The sequence below is a fragment of the Eleutherodactylus coqui genome, chromosome 1 (assembly GCF_035609145.1).
Source record: "Eleutherodactylus coqui strain aEleCoq1 chromosome 1, aEleCoq1.hap1, whole genome shotgun sequence".
NCBI lineage: Eukaryota > Metazoa > Chordata > Amphibia > Anura > Eleutherodactylidae > Eleutherodactylus > Eleutherodactylus coqui.
This window is the reverse complement of record NC_089837.1, coordinates 482,488,964-482,510,157: the sequence shown is the minus strand read 5'-3', so window position 1 is coordinate 482,510,157 and position 21,194 is coordinate 482,488,964. Positions and strand designations below refer to the sequence as shown.

The window sequence follows — 21,194 nt, the reverse complement described above, 5'->3', positions numbered from 1 at the left end:
AGTCTTTAGAGGCTGCAGTCAGCTACAGCTGTTGTAGCCAATGACAGTGCTCAGCAATTATTGCTGAGATCTGTCATTGGCTGCTGCTTCAGGTTTATGGGACGTCCTAGGCAGCCTGTAAACAACACAGCAAAGACTGGAGCCACCGGTGGGGGACTAGCGGGGAGAGGCGAGTATTAGCGCCTTTCTTATTTTACACAACAGGGGACCCTTTCCTAACTCTGCCAACCCTTTTAAGCATGCTAGTAATAAAGCTACAGGTTTAATGATATCAATAAGACCAGTGAACACATAATGTAATCAGCAGAATTGAGTGTTCCGGAGGCAGAAAGGCATTTTTACTTGGCCCATTTAGTTATGTTTCAGCTTTATACAAAAAATGCTTTGATTTCTCCTTTAGCTGATGCTGGACTACACTGCACTGAACCAATTTTGGAAACGGTACAACAAAGTTCTCCTTGAACGCTGGGCCCTCGATCGCGAGAAAGGCCTCCTTTCCCAGGATAACCAGAATCTGCGCATTTTGCTGAAGCAGTACCTGGATGGCATCTCTGTAAGCGATGAGGTCCTCACCCAACAGAACCCGCTGCTAATTCTCAACAACCGTAGCAACCTGCCACAGAACAACGCTCCCCAAGTCCCCGTTACTGACAAGAGGGTTCAGCGTCCTGTCTACAATATCATCGAAGCCGCTCATGTGGTCAGCCGTACACTTTAACGAGCCTTACGCTCTACGATTAATTCTGTATTGGGGGGACTGGAAGAGAAGATAATCTATAAACTTGTTCACTTTTAAGATTGTGTGATTCATAACGTGCGTAAAGCTGTGAAAACTGCGGGAAATAAAGACAATGAAAATCTCTTCGTATTTGTACTTTCTAATGGCGTCTTCTGGGCATTTCTCTTCCTGGCTAAGGATGTAAACTTGGGCAAACTTGGGACTAAAAAGATCAACCACTGATTTGGCTTCTTTAGGCATCATGCCCACGGCATAATTCTAATTTAAAATCCGCAGCGTTTCTCCCGCACGCGGATCCGCGCCCCTTAGGGATGCGTTGGACACCCTCAGGTAGTTAAATACCTGCGGATGTCATTTTTCCCGTCAGGCGCGGATCCGCGTGCGGAAAAAAAATGGACATGCTCCATTTTCGTGCGGGTCTCCCGCAGGCTTCTATTGAAGCCTATGGAAGCCATCCGGGTCCGCGGGAGACCCGCGCCTGAATTAAACTCACCTGCCCTGGACGATGCGGATCTTCCCTTTTTCGCGGCCGGATCTTCTTTCTTCGGCCCGGCGCATCTGCCCGTCGCATGCACACGGCACGCCGCTGGCGTACCGAGCACATCCGCCGGCCCGAAGAAAGAAGATCCGGCCGCGAAGAAAGGAAGATCCGCATCACCCGCAGCAGGTGAGTTTATTCAGATTTTTAGGCCTCATGTCCGCGGGGCAGGAGGGACCCGCTGCGGATTCTACATGAAGAATCCGCAGTGGGCCTGATTTTCCCCGTGGACATGAGGCCTTACTTGCCTCACATGCAGCGCAAAGCCTGAAAATGTCTTTATCTCCATTGCCTCTATGATGGACCACTTCAGGGTTTTAGCAAATGGTGACGGGGGTGGTGGGGGGGGGGGTGGACAATAAATTGCTGCGCAAATAAATTAGTCTTGGCCATCCTCAGCAGAAATAGACCTGAAAATGTATGTTTCTCTTGAGGCCTGCCATCCCAAACTGGATTCCGCAATGGCGGTGAACTCATGAATTTAAGGCTCATAATTATCACGGTTGGCGTCAACGTGGGATCATTTTATGGCTTGCCTCATATGTTATCATGGGGCACCTTAGCAGGAGGAATGGGGTATCTATCTGTTCTCCCTTCTTAGTGTAACAGGTAGTGGGGATGTATTCCCCCTTGACTGAATAGAAACTCTGGGCCATTTTTTTTTTTTTTTTCTGCAAGGTGATATAATTGTGTTTAGTGCATAGCAAGTATAGGATTAGAAGAATATAAAACTTTAGTAAAATAAAAAAATGAGAAAAACCCCCCCCTAAAAATCTAACAATAAATTTGAAGTAAACCCGTAGTAAAAAATATACTGAATGAACTTCAATAAAAAAAAGTTTATTTTAGTTTTACATCTATAAAACTCTAAAAGAAACCGGGTGTTACCATGTTATCCCTAAACAACGAAGAGAGGGCGGTTCCATATAAAAGGAATCTAAAATCACATGATAAAAAAGGACCATTAGAGGCCATGCCCACCTTAAGATATGCTTCGACAAGACTCCTTCCTTGATCACAGCTTCCTGAACAACAGGTTACCCCTCCTTAAAATCAATTCACGGACCAATCATCTGTTTCACCTTACAATCACCCTTGCTTGTATATATTTTCACATTCTAATGGCATGGAAATAATCATATCAATAAATATGAAGCAAGTCATATCATTAGACTGTTTTGTGTACCTACATTTCAATATCCATTAAACTTCTCTACAAATTGTCTCCAGTCTCCAACCCCTTTGATTGGCTAAGCGGCGCTAGAGAACCAATCACAGCATCGCATTGAATGGCTGTGATTGGTTCATCAAGCGCCGGCTCTGATTGGCTGAGCCGCAGCGCACAAGAACCGATCAGAGCAATCGTTTGCTGGAGGCTGGGTTTAGAAACAAGGTTGTCCGCAAGTTAAAAGTTTCAGTAGAACATGTGTCGAAAGCTGTGTGACATCTTCCCGCTCAGCGCTTCCCATAGGCAGTGGAGAGCGAGAAGCTGGCAAGAAGCCAGCAAGCCGGGGAAAGGACTTTCATTTTGAAAGCGCTGACGACCTTAGCAATGAAGTCAACGCTTGTGCAGTCGCTTAATACACTGCCGCCCCGTGTAAAAGTATATACTTCAAAAAGTGGTTGGATACAGGTACTCTTTAACAAAACAGAATGGAGAGATACGGAAGACAGTCCTTGTGAGCGACGACTCACACATAGACCTTTGATTTCCCCCCACATGTGCCTACCTCTTGTGTCTACACCTCGTCACGGACCCCCACTGGTGACTAAAGAACATGGCGGGCCTGCTACATGTTACATGTCTATATGTCTAACTGCTTTAATCCTAGCCTCGAAACTATTTTAGGCCAAACAACGGGGAACATGAGGAGAAAATGCGCGAATAAATGCTTTAAGATTATAGAGAATGACGAAGAAGGCCTAGACTTGCAAGCAGAGGGTAAAGGAGATACATAGGATAGAACCAACCCACCCCATTAGTAGAGAAACCCCTCAATGGTATCCAGTGGGATAGTGCTAAGTTGGGACTTCATACAGATAGAGGCACCAGAAAAGCGAGAGTTTATGTTTGGCTCAAGACAGACAACCTGTTGGTCTACGGGACAACCGAGACGGATCCAGAAGACATACCCACCGTCATACCCGCATACTCATATCAAACCCAATATTGTTCACGACTACCCTCCCACCCGTACCTTCCCCCCTACCCTCACTCCCCCTCCTGATAACCTTTCTTCATCCATGCTAACGTAAACTTGTTTTGGAAAACGTTTAATAAAAAAAAAAAAAGGATATACTTCATGTACTTTGGACATACAAACAGGTTCCATTCCAGGAGCCTGTTCGTAAGTCCATTTTTCGTAAGTAGGGGGACTATCTGTAATGTGGTTGCATAAGTGTGAACACCCTCTTCTTTTTGGGGATGTGGTTGTGTTCAGAATTAGCCAATCACAGGTAAACTCATGATAAATAGTGGTCAGCACTCCGCTGCCGTTATTTACAGGGATTTATCCCATATAAAGATCAGCTCTTCTAGTAGGATTTTCTTGACCCTTTCTTAGTTGGTCTGAAGGACGCTTTCACACGGGTGACAAAATTGCTCGATTTTTGCCGAGATGCGATAGTGCGAGAAAAACGCATGTATGTGAAACCCATGCTTTCGAATGGGTTCCTTCACATTAGTAATGTTTTCTCTGATGCTATCTTGCGAGGAAAAAAAAAATCGCGGCTTGCTCTTTGCTCTTTTTTTTTGGTAGCTCACATGAATGCGATTTTTGTGCGATGCGCTGTTAACATTAGAAAGTCCTATTCACTTTTGCGATTAAAAAAAAAAAACGTTCAATTTTATCACAAGCAGGCCGCGATGTGAGATTATTTCACAATAAAGCAGCAATATCGCTTAAAAATCGCAGGAAGAAAGATGCGATTTTCTCGCAGCAAAGAGGCCTAAAGAGTTTACAACACACCAAAGGGGTCTGATTGTTGAGAGGTATCAGTCAGGTGAAGGGGAACAAAACATTTCTAAGACATTACATTTACCATGGGACACAGTGAAGACGTCATCAAGAAGTGGATTAAATTTGACACAACAGTGACATCACCAAGAACTGGACGTCCCTCAGAAATTGATGAAAAGACCAGAAGAAATTTAGTTCAGGAGGCTGCCAAGAGGCCGACAGCAACATTAAAGACGCTGCAGGAGTTTCTACAAGTACTGGTTGTGTAGTGCATGTGACAACCAGCTCCCGTATTCTTCATATGTCTGGGCTGTGGGGTAGGAGGGCAAGAAGCAAAGCCTTTTCTAACAAAGAAAAAAATCCAACCCCAGCTATGTTTGTGGAAGAACGTTTTACGGTCTGATGAGACCAAGGGGGAACTATTTGGCCATAATTTCAAAAGGCATGTTTGGTGTAAAGCTATCACTGCGCATCCCCAAAAGACCACCGTACCCACAGTGAAGATGGTGAAGGCAGCATTATGTGTTGGGGCTGTTTTTGTCCTGCCGGAACTGGGGGAATTATGAACGGTTACAAATATGTTTATTTTGGCACCAAACCTTCAGGCCTCTTCTAAAAAGGTGAAGATGAATTTCACCTTTCAGCACAACAACCCAAAGCAGACTTCCAAATCAACAAAACAATGGCTGCGCCAGAAGCCTGATCAAAGGTTTGGAATGGCCAAGCAAAAGGCCAGACCAGAATCCCATTTAAAATCTGTGAGCTAACTTGAAGAGGGCGCTACACATGAGATGCCCTCGCAATCTGGCAGATTTGGAGCACTTCTGCAAGGAAGAGTGGACAACGATTGCCAAGTCAAGATGTGCCATGCTGATAGACAAACCTACCCCAAAGGACTGAATACTGTCATAAAGTCAAAGTAAACTTCCAAGCACTCTATCATTGCTCCGTTCGCCAAGTATTTTGCAAACCTGCTTCTTTGAAAAACAACAGGATGAAACCCCTCTAAAACCTGCATTTTATTATGTTGCTTCACACGGTTGTGTTTTTCCAGTGCAGTAGTAAGTAGTGTAGTGCTACCAGAACGCATTAAAATAAAGGACTAGGTGGCTGAACTAGAGCTGGAGTATGTCCATAGAGTAACTAAGTGCATGTTAGCTAGGTGAGCTGAACGGGCATGATACAAAAGTGTGAGTTAATAGAGGTACTATGCAAGCAGCCAGATCATGCGTTTCCTAGGTAAGCTGAAAGAACAGTCATTTATAGCCACTATCCTATTCACATGGCATGCAGTACTCAGGAAAATAACATAACTGCAGGCATGGGACGCACAGGGTGTTAGTTAATAGAGATGCTATAAGAAGCAGCCAAAATATAAACCCCTAGTACCCTGCTAGTTGTTAGAGGTGCTATAAGAAGCAGCCGAAATATAGGATTCAGTACATTACTATGCTAAGTATGTCTTAAGGCCCATTTACATGGAACGACAGTTTGAGTGACAGTTTTAAGCAATCATCTTTGCATAACTCTATGTAGCTAATTGGCTACTTAAGAGTTATTGCAGGTGGAGCGGGATACTGCCACGATAGCGCCGAGAACAAAGCAGCTGTTTTGTATATGCAAACAGCTGCATTGTGCTTGGAGCTTTTAGCTGGTGTCCCGCTGAGAACTGCCAGCAGGATACCAGCTGAAAGAATACTATCAGGGCCGCCTGCTGAGCAAATCGGCGTGCGGTGCTGATAAGAGTCATTGGTGATTTCTAGCTTGCTAGAAATCACTGATAAACTAATAGCCCACAAACAGTGGACGATGGCCACGCGTTTACACACAATTATCACTTAAAAGATGGCTTTTGAGCGATAATTGTTGTGTCTAAATGGGCCTTTAATCACAGTTGTGACATAGGCTGTAAATATCAGATTTATCTGTATATTCATATAGCATATGAGCTGCTGTGCTATCCAGTAAACTGCTATGCCAGTTGTGCATTGAACACAGCTATGATAGAGATTAGCAATGTCAGAGCGGTCTCTAGTATACAGACACAACATTTGGTAGATGGTGTGACTTTTCGCAGTCAGAGAAGTCTCTATTAAGCCACAAAGGGACTGCCTAGATATCTATAAACATATATTGTATGGTGGAGCCATCCCTAAACCTAATCTGAAAAATTTATATAACACACGCCCTCCCTTTTTTGAGCGCATATATGTTAATAAAGTATACAATTTATTATTTTGTGTTTGGGAGGGTATAACCATTAGGCTATTCTCTTGCCTCTGGCAATTTTCTTGGTAATTGTTTGTTTAGCAAGGTATACCCTAGGGCTGCCTCCTTTCCTTACAATCTACCAGAATGTATGTCTGTACAATAATAGAAAAGGGTAGACTTAATGAAATCAGTTTTTTTTACAAGACAGTCATCAATTTTCTCGGAAGATGGCCTATAGCTGCTCTCCCATGAATTGCCATTAAAGGAGTTTTCTGGGCAAAAACAAATGAGGACCTGTTCTCAGGCTAGGTCATCAATAGTTAATCCGGCGGTCAGTGAAGTGGTCCGGATGTGCGTCATAGGACACAGGACTGGAAGCACTGGCATAGCTATAGCGAATGCAGTTGAATCCCGGACAAGGAGCCTTAGGGGGCCCATAAGGCCCCTCTTTTTTATATAGGGAGCCCAGTACTATGAATAAAGCATTATAGTTGGGGGCCCTGTTACAGGTTTTGCATTGGGGCCCAGGAGCTTCAAGTTACGCCTCTGACTGGAAGTGGCCTAGCTGGCTTCACTTCTATTGAAATCAATGTGAGCTAAAGCAGCTGTTACACTTTTACGCCCATCTCCGGTGTCAGGTGGAAGTGTAATAGCTGCTATAGCTCCCATTGATTTCAAAGGTGTGAAGCCAGCTAGGCCACTTCCGATCCTGTCTCCTATAACACACATCTGGCCTACTGCACTGATAGCCAAGCCAGGTGATGGTCGGAAATCCCGTGTGATCGATCCATGGCGATTAACTATTGATGACCAATCCTGAGGATAGGTAATCAATAGTTTTTCCCAGAAAATCCCTTTAAAGGGGCTTTCCCATTACTTAAAACTGCTTCACAGCCTCTCTGTACTTCCTGGTTGCTGCTGACCAAGACATATGATTGCTGCAGCCAATCACTGGTTATAAGTAGAGATGAGCGAGCCTACTCGGCCACGCCCCTTTTTCGCCCGAGTACCGTGATTTTCGAGTACTTCCATACTCGGGCGAAAAGATTCGGGGGGCCCTGTGGGTGAGTGGGGGGTTGCAGCGGGGAGTGGGGGGGAGAAGGGCAGAGAGAGGGCTCCCCCCTTTTCCCTGCTGCTACCCCCCGCTCCGTCACGCCTCCCCCCGCCCCCCCGAATCTTTGCACCCGAGTACTGAAGTATTCGAAAATCACGGTGCTCGATCGAGTAATTGCTCGAAACGAGTAGGTTCGCTCATCTCTAGTTATAAGTAGTCACTGTTGTGGGCAGGGATTGGCTACAACAGTTACAGGTCTTGGTCGGCAACAACCAGGAAGTACAGAATGGCTGTGGAGCAATTTTAACATTAGAATCAGTCCTGCTCATAAAAGTGAGCAAGTTTAATAAATTATGAAATGGATCACAACACAATTTTCTAATACATTCTTTCACTTCTGGAGTCACAAAATTGTTCTTAACCCGTCTAATGCATTTGTGGAACGACTGTTGACATTTCTAACGTTACGCACTATTCTCTCTAAGGCCTTTTCAAACGAAAAGATAAGTGAAGATGAAGAAGTCTTACAGATAAGCCAATAATATGATGACAGAGGCAAAAATCTGTGAGCAGGGCTAATACAGGCTTATCCAAAAATGACTATGAATTGTAATTAGGTGCCAAACTGTGATATTAAGTGCAGACTAAAGCACATGCAAGCCTATCAAATGTATTTGTTTGAGTAAATTAACCCCTTAGTGACCGCTGATACGTCTTTTGACAGCCTGTATCGGCGGTCTATGTATGAAGAGAGATGGCGTGTCGATATTCCTTCGTACATCGTGGGCACAGTTGACATCCAGCGGCAACAGCTCTGATCAGCGACGCGACTCATCGGAGCTGTTAACCTTTTAAATGCCCCAAACGATGAGATCGCAAGGAGCCGTGCGGGTGTCATGGCAGTCTGGGCCCTTTTGAAAGGCCCCAGGGCTGTCATGGCAGAATGCCTATGAAGCAATTCCCATGGGGTTACTTGCTAGACTGCCTGCCTGATAGCAGTATGATGTTACGCTATGGCATTACATGATACTGCAGGAGTGATCAAAAGATCGCAAGTTGTTTACTAATTATTAAAAAAAAATCCTCAACCCCCCCCCCCCTTTGACATATTTGTAATAAAAGTCTAAATAATAAAATAAAGATACATATTTGGTATTGCTGCATTCGTAAAAGCCCGATCTATCAAAGTAATGCATTATTTACCCCGCATGATGAACGTTGTCAGAAAAAAAATTAAAGAACGCCAGAAATGCGCTTTTTTGGTCACCCTGTCTCCAAGAAAAAATGCAATAAAAAGTGATCCAAAAGTCGTATGTACTCCAAAATGGTACTTAAAATAGCACCATTGAAAAATACAACGCATCCCACAAAAAAACAAGCCCTCCTACAGCGACGTCGATGGATAAATAAAGGAGTTAACTTTTTTTTTTTTTAAAGGAAAAGGAAAAGGGGGGAGAAAAAGCAAAAATGGAAAAAGGTAAAAAAGGATTGGTTACTTAGGCCGGCTTCACACGGCCGTGACGGGCTCCGCCGCCCCCCCCAGAGACCCCAATACTTACCTCCGGATCCGGCGACCTACGTCCCGCAAGACGCTTCGACGCGCATGCGCAATAGAGTGCGAGACGCGCCCAGCAGTAGGCGGGGAAGCGGTTTCACGCTATCTTCCGCTGTGCTACAGCGGAAGATAGCGTGATGGACGGCTTCCATTGACTGCAATGGAAGCCGTCCGCGCGTACACCTGCGGCAAATAGAGCATGTCGCGGGTGAGGACGGGTGATTTTACAGGGCGGAATTCCGCGGTAAAATTCCGCACCGGAAGCATTGTGCTATTAGGTTCAATAGAACCTAATAGCTGCGGGCAACGCGGCGGAAATCCGTCCGTGGGAAGGAGCCCTTAGGGATTAAGAACAATAACACAGCAAGAGCTGCATCAAGAGAATCTACTTCAATCCACTCAATGACTTCTATACAATGAAAAAATAAAAAAGGATTATCACATTGAAAGAATACAGACACCTTGATAAAATGTAGAGACTCCTCAGGTGCCAATATGGTCGCTTTAGTAACTGTGGAGTCCGACTGGCTACCAGTACTGTAAGAATGGCAGGAGAGTGATGGCAAAGAGAAACCTTAACAATGGATTGGTAGCTTGGTTAGTTTACTTGAATGTGGCTATATGGGATTTATGTTTCTACTGAGTTCCGTATTCTAAAAGTAGGCTATGCACTGTAACAATTTCACAAACATTTCTCTAACGAGGACACCATTAAGAATTTTCAGACTGGTGAAGTTTTCGAACCCTTGTCTCTACTAATACATATTAAGGGCTTATTAACACGAGCGTATATCGGCCGGTATTTTCACGGCCGCCTGATATACGCTTCCATCTGAGCAGTCCCCCCCATCGGCTCTCTGCCTCCCTCCTCCACTCCGGCGTTTGCAATGGACAAGGACGGGAGCTTAGCTCCACCCCCATCCCATTGCAAACTGCTCGGAGGGGAGGAGAGAGGCAGAGAGCCGGTGAGAGGGAGGGAAGGGGGGACTGCTCACATGGAAGAGTATATTGGCCGGCCATGAAAACACCGGCCGATATACGCTCATGGGAATAAACCCTAACTTTCCATGTAAGCATCTTGGTTTTCTGGATTAAAATTTTAAGTGGGCTGTCCAACGTAGCCCCCTGGTGATTAGCATACTCAAGCCTAGCTGTTGTAACCCCTGGCACATAGGCTTGTTATCACTAGGGAAGCTATGGGCAGCCACGCATACAGTACTGTGCGAAAGTTTTAGGAAGGTGTGTAAAAAAATACTTTAAAAAATAAGTGGTAATAGTTTATTTTTGTCAATTAGCAAAATGCAAATGAACAAAAGGAGAAATCTAAATGAGATCCGATCTTAACAGTAACAATTCTTCTAGGTAAACTTGCATAGTCAGGGATTTTGTAAGGTTATAGTCAGGTGTATGATTAATCAATTATACCAAACGGGTGATAATGAGCATTATTTTTGTATGTAGGTTGAAACACAGTCATTAACTTAAAAAGAGACAGCTGTGTAGGAGGCTTAAAACTGCAAGGAACAGCCAAGCTCTGCTACAAATGTGAGATTGTGGAAGAGTTTCATGTCACAGGTCATACACCACCACAAGACTGAGCACAGTACCTAGATGCAAGGTAGTTATACCACATCAGCAAGGTATTTCCCAGGCAGAGATTTCAAAGCAGACTTGGGTTTCAAGATGTGCTGTTCAAGCTCTTTTGAAGAAGTACAAAGAAACGGGCAACATTGAGGACCGGAGATAGTCATCGGCCAAGGAAACAGTGCAGCAGATGAAAGACACATCATGCTTACTTGCCTTTCAAATTGGAATATGTCCAGCAGTGCCATTAGCTCAGAACAGGCAAAAACCAGTGGGACCCAGGTGCACCCATCTACTGTTCGAGAAATCTGGCCAGTAATGATCTTCATAGAAGACTTAGGGGGCAAAAAAACCAAACCTTCAACATAGGAACAAGGCCAAGAGACTCAACTATGCATGAAAACATAGGAACTGGCGTGCATAAAAATAAAAGGAGGAATCAAAATGTTAAACATATTTGGCTGTAACAAAAGGCAGTTTGTTCGGCGAAGGGCTGGAGAGCGGTACAATAATGAGTGTCTGCAGGCAGTAGTAATGCATGGTGGAGAGCAGTACAATAATGAATGTCTGCAGGCAGTAGTAATGCATGGTGGAGAGCAGTACAATAATGAGTGTCTGCAGGCAGTAGTAATGCATGGTGGAGAGCAGTACAATAATGAGTGTCTGCAGGCAGTAGTAATGCATGGTGGAGAGCAGTACAATAATGAGTGTCTGCAGGCAGCAGTGAAGCATGGTGGAGAGCAGTACAATAATGAATGTCTGCAGGCAGTAGTAATGCATGGTGGAGAGCAGTACAATAATGAGTGTCTGCAGGCAGTAGTAATGCATGGTGGAGAGCAGTACAATAATGAGTGTCTGCAGGCAGTAGTAATGCATGGTGGAGAGCAGTACAATAATGAGTGTCTGCAGGCAGCAGTGAAGCATGGAGTAGAGCGGTACAATAATGAGTGTCTGCAGGCAGTAGTAATGCATGGTGGAGAGCAGTACAATAAGGAGTGTCTGCAGGCAGTAGTAATGCATGGTGGAGAGCAGTACAATAAGGAGTGTCTGCAGGCAGTAGTAATGCATGGTGGAGAGCAGTACAATGAGTGACTGCAGGCAGCAGTGAAGCATGGGGTAGAGCGGTACAATAATGAGTGTCTGCAGGCAGCAGTGAAGCATGGTGGAGAGCGGTACAATAATGAGTGTCTGCAGGCAGCAGTAAAGCATGCTGGAGAGCGGTACAATAATGAGTGTCTGCAGGCAGCAGTAAAGCATGGTGGAGAGCGGTACAATAATGAGTGTCTTCAGACAACAGTGAAGCATCCTACAAAGTTTTGGTCTGCATCTCAACAAATAGAGTTGGGTATTTGGTCAGGATTAACGATGTCCTCAATGTTGAGAAATACAAACAGATACTTATCCATCCGGCAATTTCATCAGGGAGACATCTGATTGGCTTTAAATTTATTCTACAACAGAACAACCACCCCAAACATCCAGCCAATGTCATTAAGAACCATCTTCAGAGTAAAGAAGGACAAGGAGTCCTAGAAGTGATGATTCAGCCCCACAGAGCTCTGATCACATCATCATCCAGTTTGTCTGGGATTACACGGAGACAGAAGGATTTGAGCAAGCCTACTTCCCGCCAAGTTCCTTCAAAAACTGTGTGCAAGTGTACCTAGAAGAATTGATGCTGTTTTGAAGACAAAGGGCGGTCAAACCAAATATTGATTTGATTTAGATTTCTTTTTTGTTCAGTCACTTTGCATTTTGCTAATTGACAAAAATAAACTATTAACATTTCTATTTTTGAAAGGTTTCTTACTTTGCAGCATTTTTTTCCACACCTGCCTAAAACTTTTGCACAGTACTGTAGGCAAGCCATTATGCCAAGGGCCCAAGGTACATTCAAAATATTCTTAACATATGCTTATTAAATTTCAGAACCGCCCAACTGTCCTTTACATATCATGCCCTCTTTCCAATGGCAATTTGACATACAGCATCAGATTTTTTTTATTTCTCTGACTTTTCTTACTATACATTCCCACATTACGAGTCTGGATTCACACAGGCGTTGACATTTTTATGTTCGCCCCCTGGTGACGTAAAAACAAGTGAACGGGCGCACAAATCTAATGTTTGTGCGCCCGTTCAGACGTCCCGGCACATATACATTGAGCTCGGGACGCCGTCGGGAAGAGGGAGACAGGTTAGCAGAGCTCTTCCCCTCTCCGGCTCTCTGCAATGGAAGTGGGCAAGACGGTGTAGGAACTAGTGTGCTAAGCTTTCACCCCCTGTCGACAAGCCAGCAATGGGAGGGGGCGGGAGCTTAGCAGCTAGCTCCAACTCCCGTCTCTCCCACTGCAAACAGCTGGCAAGGGGCGGAGAGGAGGAGGGAAAGGGGTGGGAGTTTAGCAGTCATGCTGCTAAACTCCCTCCCACCACCCTTTTCCCACAGCTGTTATAGGCTCCCATAACAGTCTATGCAGCTGCCGCTAGCGTAAAAACGCCCGTCCGAAATGCCCTATCTTGGCCGGCCGCTTTTACGCCACGGAAATACGCCCATGTGAAACCAATGCATCAGAGGGGCAGCGCATATCGGCCGGGCGAGAAAACGCAGCCAATATACGCCCGTGTGAATCCAGCCTAAAGTGCATCTCCACTTGGAGAGATAAATCCCAAAACACATGAAAATACATCCAATGTCTACCACCATCAGCCGTGACTAGGATGGTTACAGTTCAGGTCATTAAACCCCACAGTTGGAAAGAGACAGATCCGTATTACATATGTAGAAATGCAGCCTTAGGGCTTATTCAGACGACCGTATATCGGCCACTTATTCACGCCGGCCGATATAAGGCGTCTTTCTGCAGGGGGAGGAGGCTGCAAGAGTCGGGAGCAGTGCTCTGAGCTCCCCCTCCCTCTGCACTATTTACAATGAGGAGGCGGGACGGGGCGGAGCTAATTCTTGAAACTTAGCCCCGCCTCCTCTCATTGCAAATAGTGCAGAGGGGCGGAGAGGGGGCAGAGAAAAAGCGGGAGCTCAGAGCACTGCTCCCGGCTCTTCCAGCCTCCTCCCCCTGCAGAGAGAGACTCCGTATATCGTCCGGCGTGAATATGCGGCCGATATACGGTCATCTGAATAAGCCCTTAATTTGCTTATGTGAAACTGTCCTAAGAAAGAGACTGGGCAAAAAGAAGATCCATGCTGGAAAGAAAACCATGCTATCCAAGAGAACACCAATTCTTTTCTCACTCTCGCCAAAAACATGTAAACTATCCCCAAGCTTTTTTGGTTAATGAGTTGGCGTATCAAATGCGGGAAATATTTGGAGAACACATGTTCCCTTAAGCCTGTAATAAAATAGATACAGCATTAGGCCGCTTTCAGACAAGCGTATTTTGTGGACCATAATGTAAATCAATAGGACTAGTCACATGGCCATAATTTTCACGACAGTTTTTAAAAAACGCAGCATGGCCGTTATTTTCAGGTTTTTTTCTATTGGGCAAATACAGATCAGCATTTGTCCAATAGAAAGTAAAGTATACGGAGACAAATACTGATGAAATGCTAATGACATGTTGTGATGTCATCTGAATGCGTATTATAGATTTGTTACAATAAGCTCATCTGAAACTGGCCTTACCAAGTAGGAACATCACGAATATTCTCCATAATTGAAGGAATCATTAATTTGTCACTGTATTAGTAATTTCCTAAACAGATTGTCAGTTCATAATTAGGAGAAGAATCCAAAACACAGAAGCAAGTCTACCTCGCTTAGGAAATCTTTGGACTGATCAATGCAAAGTGTTGACTTAGGCCGGCTTCACATGGATATATTTGCAGGCGCAGGAAATAGAACCCACTGATGTCAATGGCAGAGCTTACATTTCCGGAGTTTACATGCGCATTTTGGTTGTGCTAAAATAAATAAATAAAGCATGTCCCATTTTACTGTGTATTCGCACACCAAAGGTTCTCATAGAAATCAATAAGAAGTGCACACAATGCACAAGATGTGTAAACACTGCATACTTCCACTGGAAAAAGAACACATCTGGAACTCATTAAGACTAATTAGCCATTTCAATCGGTGCGTCTAATTGCCGCACACAAATATACATACACTCTTGGGAAGGCCTAAGGGTCCATTTACACGGGACGATTGTCGGGCAAATGATGCTCGACACTCGTCTCTGTGTGTCCGAGCTCCTGCACGGGAGCTACAATCACTGGCTTGCTCATGGAGCGGCCAGCAGAGGCAGTGTAGGAGATTTCTCTCCTCTCGATCCCCCGCCCCTCTCCATTCACATAACACAGCGGACGTTCACTACTGAACGGCCACTATTTAAACTGAACAATCAGCTGATCATCCATCGTTTATGCTGCACAAATGATGGGCGATGAGCTCATCGCTCAGTTTAAAGAGCGGCCGTTCAGTAGAGAACGGCCGCTGTGTTAACTCAATGGGGAGAGACGGGGGAGCGAGAGGAGAGAACTCTCCTGCACTGCCCCTGCTGGCCGCTCCGTGAGCGAGCCAGCACCATTAGCTCCCATGTGACAGTACAGGAGCGCGGACACACAGGGACGAGTGTCAGGCACAGTGGTCTCGTGGAAATAGACCTTTAGTAATGGTTGGCTGGACAGTCACTTAATAAATGCAGTAATAATTCAAAAATGGCGTCATGTCTACAAATTTACCGCTATAGTTACCTTTTCATCAACAGCCATAGAATAATGGAACACAGCATGCTCATAAGTTGACAAGGAAAGGGGAACGGAATTTCCCCATTGCCCTGCATCAGCAAAAAACTCCAGTTTGTGGAGGGAGTACTGTATACTAGCTTTACAAGTACTTACCCAATGTGTACTTCACTAAAGGTAAACTACACATAGGGGCAGGTATACAAGAGTTTACGACTAAAAAGTGCTCTTAAAAGCTGCACATTTTGGCACACGGATTCTTCTGTGACTTATCTGAATTTGCGCTGTCAATTTTTTAAAGACATAGATGGGACGTGAAGTCAGGGGGCATGGCATTTATTATAAGCAAAAACTTGCATAAGTTATAGCTGCCATCTACGCCAGCTTGTAGCTGCAGTAAATTTCACATTTCACACACTGGTGGCCCCCGGATGCGCCAAATATATCTAACATCTTAATATATTTTGCATACTGCATACCAGCGCAAACTTTCCATAGAATCTGCCCTTAATCCGACGTGCGTATATCGGCCGGGTTTTCACGCCCAGCCGATATGCGGTCCCTCTCTGCAGGGGAAGGAGGCAGGCCGAGAGCAGTGCACTGAGCTCCTGCCCTCTCTCCAGTGTTTGCAATGGGAAGTGCGGGGGCGGAGCTAAGTTCCGCCCCCCCCTCCCATTGCAAATAGTGCAAGGGGCGGAGAGGGGACGGGAGCTCAGTGCACTACTCCCGGATCTTCCAGCCTCCTTCCCCAGCAAAGAGAGAAGCCGTATATCGGCTGGGCATGAAAACCCATCCGATAGACGCACGTCGGAATAAGCCCTACGAAAACCCAGCCGATAGACGCACGTCGGAATAAGCCCTACATATCATAACCTTAGGGGTGTGTTCACGCTTTGCTGTAGAATCTGAAACGGATTTTGGTGCAAATCTGCAGCAGATTTAACCCCTTCAATTGAAGTCAAATTGAAGGGATGAAATCTGCTGCATATCTGCACCAAAATCTGTGACAAAAAATTTTGCAACAAATCAGCAACGCGTGTACGCACCCCAAATAACAGCTGTGAACATCAGGGTGAGAAGGAACAGCATAACACCCACAAGAGTGCCCTTCAGATAATAAATTGTAAGACTCAGGTGTATGAGAAAATCAATGTTCTTTATTTCTTTTTTGCTTTGTTCTTTTTTTCTTCCTTCAGTTTCTTCTTGGATATAGTTGGACCCCTGGACTTGGAGTAGAGATGGTAACCAATCAGCCCTAGAAGGGTGGGCACTAAAACAATGCAGAGCGTAGGAAGCACATCATTTATTAGAGTCTGCCAAGCGGTGGCCTTAGACAATGATATGAGTTCAGTCTCAAAATGTAGTACTGCATTCGCTGAGGAGAAGAACAAGAAGCACAAGATTTATTATTACATGCTTTCTAAATGGTGCACATCAATAAGAGAAGGAAATATAATGGGTAACATTTAGGCTTTTAAGTACAGAAATAGTTAAAGTGACCCTTCCGGTCCTGGGTCCAAATTTGTCCAGAGAGCAGAAGGGGTTTGGCTATTGATCTGCTTCTTCATGAGGACTCTCTTCATTCCTTCAACATGGCTGTGGTACTCCTGTGACTACTTAATGCACACTGTGGATCAGTAGTCAAATACTGCATGCCGCTTTCTTATTGCCAGTACTGCTGACGTGAGCACCGTGCAATGTGTGCGACCACCAGTGCTCAGTGTGTATTGGGTAGTCCAAGAATCGCTGCAGCCATGAATGAAGAGGGGCCCAGGAAGAAGCGGATCAGTAACCAAACCCGGTAAAAAGATTGCATGGATAATATAACTAGCCCCATCGGCTCTGGACAATTTTGGTGGCAGGACAGGAGGGTCACTTTAAGTAAAAATGAAGTAGAAAGCAATGTTGCGTTTTATTGATTAGGTTTCTAATGCATAAAGAAACAAAATATCAGCTATGTTTAGAGAGGTGATGTCGTCTGAGAATTAAAACAATGAAGACTCCGTGTCAATCTGACTTTTCACATAGTGCTCATAGAAACTCCCCAAGACTTTCACTAGTAACCTCACGCTCACATCTGCTCAAAGGCAAAAACCTGAAAGTGATGATCAGATTTTTAAAGGGGTTATCCGAGTCATGTAAAGTGTATCTTAATGGGTTCCCCATTGTGTAAAATAAAGCACCTGATGCTCATCCCTAGCCGCTCACTGACAGCTCCGGGTCTCCTCTGTGTCGTTGTTTACAGGCTGCAGTGACGTCCTATAAACATGCTACTGCAGCCAATGACAGCGCTTAGCGACAATCGTTGAGCATCATCATTAGCTGCAGCAGCTTGTTTGGAGACGGCTCAGCCTGACTGCAGCTGGTAAAGATGACATCAACAAGGACACCCGGAGCCACCAGGACTGAAAATATCCAACAGTTATTCTACATCTATCTTAATAGAAGGGCGGTTCCATGAGGGCGGTTTTAGATGGCCGTATGCGCAATTACGCTCACCACTACGGAGTGTTTTTTGCGCATAAATATATATTTTTTCTCTTTCCTTCCCTAGCTTTTCGAACTTATAGCGCAGGAGTTTAAAAAAAACGTGGGAAGATAGGGCAGGACCCATCTTTTCCGCACGTACCATTAACTACGTGCAGGAAAGATCTTTTCTCGTGCGTAGTAGTCACACCTGAGAACAGAGCTAGTGAAAACTAAACCACTGAAATCAAACACACTCGTCTGTTTAAGCCCTAATAGTTATTGAGAGTCTCAGTCCATTCATATAAACTGCTTGTAGGTATTGCTGTGAACTGATGTGCCTTTAGATAAATTGAGATGTTCTTTAGATAGGCACACTTACCTTTCTATCATCTATTCTAAAGGTCCTTTTAGACAGGATGACTTTTGGGTGCACTAGTGCCTTAAAGCGGTGCCAGCGGCTATTGTCCCTGTGCTTTTACATAGGAGCAATACTAGTTCTGCGAATGGGCCAGGGACGGTTCCAGTCCATCTGTTTCCATTCATAGCAAATAGGCAGTCGCTCAAAGATTGAAGTCTCCCGTTTAACGGCACGTCAGTCGCCTTCACACAGGACAACTGTTGCCCGAATTTGTTGTTTCCAGTGATGATTCGGGCGATCATCACCTTGTGTGAAGGTGCCTTAATTTTACAGTTCTACTACTAGTACATTACTGATGAGAAATCTTCTGGAGCGGTTGACACTTGTATTAACCAGGAAACAATAAAGCTTAATGCTATAATAAATTCAACTCAAATTGCCAAAGAAAAATAGGATTAGAAAGGATTATGTGTTACCCGGTATAGAAGGTGGATATCCTCTTTTTCCATAACCCAGATGAGGGGGGATAATCACTTTCCGCTTCTCTCTGATGATAAAGTAATCATAGGATTATCAAGGTGATACGTAACAGCTTACAAACACAGCATGATAGTTATCGTAGCTTCTGTCCTACTGATAGAAAATGAGTTCAATTAGAACACCAGCGCTAAGGAGGAAGCTATCCTGCTGCAAGGGGGAGGTTGGAAGACGCAGCAGCAGATTGTTGGGTTTCCAAATACAGGATGTCCCGGGGTGCAGTCAGCGGGAGAGGATAGGCTTCATTGTCTTAATGTCTCATTTTTCTTCTCTAGTTGTTATTTGCAAAAAAATTAAATAAATAACTTTAGATAAAATAGTAACATTTCAGTGTTATGCCTTCACCTGATTTATGGTCTCAAAAACCTGCTAAGAGCAGCATTATATGAAGAGAACCTAGAGAAGTTTATGGAGCAAAGTATAACATTCACTATTCCAGTACAGCGGCATGAATACAGTAACATGTAAGGTACCCAAGCAGCAGGATCAGGCTCACACTGACGGGCATACGTGGTAAAGTAGACAAAGCATCACTGTAAAGTGGTTCACCAGGAGTTAGTGTTCTTTGTAACCCTATGGTGTATGCCTCTGTCTTTGCAGAACCAATCAGATCCCCAAGTGGACCACAAAGATGTGCTGGCCTTACACATAAGATGACAATCAGCCCCAGTGAAGCCAATTAATCATCCATGGATTGCACCAGCAACAGGAACGATGAAACTGGCCGATCAGGGAACGAACTGCTTTTTAAAAGCCTTTGCAATCCAATTTTGCATTCAGGGTTTCCTAGGGGGCTTTCTCTTTCTGCCGTTATACAATGGCGCCGTCTGCTGGCTAGAGCCAGTACTGCGGTATGGGACATGCAGGAGAGGCTCCCGACAACAGAGCAGCCAGTAATATACAGTAAGAATACCCTGCCGGACGTCTTCCAACATCGGAGCTGTAGAGCCTTCAATCAGAATGTCTTCAGACGTCAGACAGTGGATTGGAAAGGGTTAAACGGACTCCCTGGGATTTGTAGAAAATGGAAAATGATCTGCTGAACCCGGCCGGTCACATTTTTTTGGCAGACAGAAGTCTATCACTGGTCATGTGAACGATCATTTGCTTTCATTTTTCAAATTATAGTCACAGAAAATGGCCAAAATTGGTAATTTCAGGTGACTTATCTCATGCCTTTACAGGTGGGCGATCTGATTACTATGCAAGTACTGATTATGGCTGGCGCTGTTCTGGATGAAGGAAAGTGAATAGTAATGCTAAGAGGTACATAATGTGCATGAGCTATAACCCTGAATACCCCCAACTTTACTACAGCAGCTTCCATGGAAGCACTTCATACTGATCTACGTGATACATTACTTCTACCACCACAGGTGTTGGCACACGTTTCATCTGGAAATGTAGTACAAAGATTCGTCAAGTGTGACGATCAACTGCATGCTGTCCATTAATGATGATAAGCCCTGTAGCTGAACATGTGTCTATACTGACAGATCACAGAGTAATGGACAATGTCCTGCACAATAACGCACTGCATGGTTTGCTGAAAGATAACACAAGGCATTAAGGGAGCTTTCACATCGAACAGGATAGGTACTCAACGGAGTTTATGGTACTCATAGCTGGTGACAGGTTGCCTTTAAGGAAAATCACGCTTAGCCCTTTCACGACCATCACATGTAAATGTATATGTCCAGAATATGGGCAAGTGTCCCGGCCTGATCGTGGGTATTCCGACCCGAACTCAGAGCATCATAGGAATCTATGCTGCTCAGAATTTGGCTCAGCAGACCCACGGTCAGGCCGGGACACTCACATCCATAATACGCTTGTGTATAGCTGGCCTGATTGTGGGCTTTGTTTTTTTTTTCTCTGACAATGATAGGAACTGTTTAACCCCTTAAAGATCAGAGTGTTTCGGTCCTAAAGCACGAGACACTTTTTAGTGATTTTATGTATGTGGCGGTTTTTTATGGCCCTAGTTTTTTTCTTGGGTTGCCAAAAGTATTTTTGTTGCCTTTTTTTTTTTTTTTAATCGTGATATACAGGGCTATTTTTTTTTATATGTTTTTTCAGTTTTTTTGTTGTCGTATTAGGGACAATATGTACAAAAAGTGAAAAAATAAAAAAACAACTGATTTTTTAATTTATAGTTTTTAAACTTAGGGCCCATTTACACGGCCATAGGCGATTTACATGCATCCGCTGCTAAGCTCCCTCCCACTTCTCTTCTCTGGCAGCTAGCATAGGCTATGCAGCAGCTGCCGCCGGCGTGAATGCTTTGATGCTGCGGAAATATGCCCCTGTGCATTGATGCATTGTAAGGCTGGGTTCACACAGGGCGGATTTGCCGCGGAAATTACGTCCAGAATTTCACCGTGGCAAATCCGCCTGCGGTCGCTAATCCCGGTGTTAGCCAGCCATGTGGATGAGATTCCTCTGAAATCTCGTCCACACGGGACGGCAAATCCGTCGCGGCAAAGC

At 44.6% G+C, this 21,194-nt stretch overlaps 2 protein-coding genes across 4 annotated transcripts in view; one reads left to right on the top strand and one right to left on the bottom strand.

Annotated features, from left to right (window-relative positions):
• CCDC65 (coiled-coil domain containing 65) overlaps positions 1-861 on the top strand; it is a 54,221-nt gene extending 53,360 nt beyond the window's left edge. For both annotated transcript variants that reach the window (XM_066585750.1, XM_066585741.1), the window contains exon 9: positions 401-861. In XM_066585750.1, the coding sequence (XP_066441847.1) occupies positions 401-718 (318 nt within the window). In that variant the 3' untranslated portion in view covers positions 719-861. The remainder of the gene's footprint in view (positions 1-400) is intronic.
• A 15,619-nt stretch (positions 862-16,480) lies between these two features.
• The window catches only part of FKBP11 (FKBP prolyl isomerase 11), a 28,856-nt gene continuing 24,142 nt past the window's right edge, over positions 16,481-21,194 (bottom strand). For both annotated transcript variants that reach the window (XM_066585722.1, XM_066585729.1), the window contains 2 exons: positions 18,647-18,717; positions 16,481-16,718 (listed from right to left, as the gene is read on the bottom strand). In XM_066585722.1, coding sequence (XP_066441819.1) covers positions 16,501-16,718; positions 18,647-18,717 — 289 coding nt within the window. In that variant the 3' untranslated portion in view covers positions 16,481-16,500. The remainder of the gene's footprint in view (positions 16,719-18,646; positions 18,718-21,194) is intronic.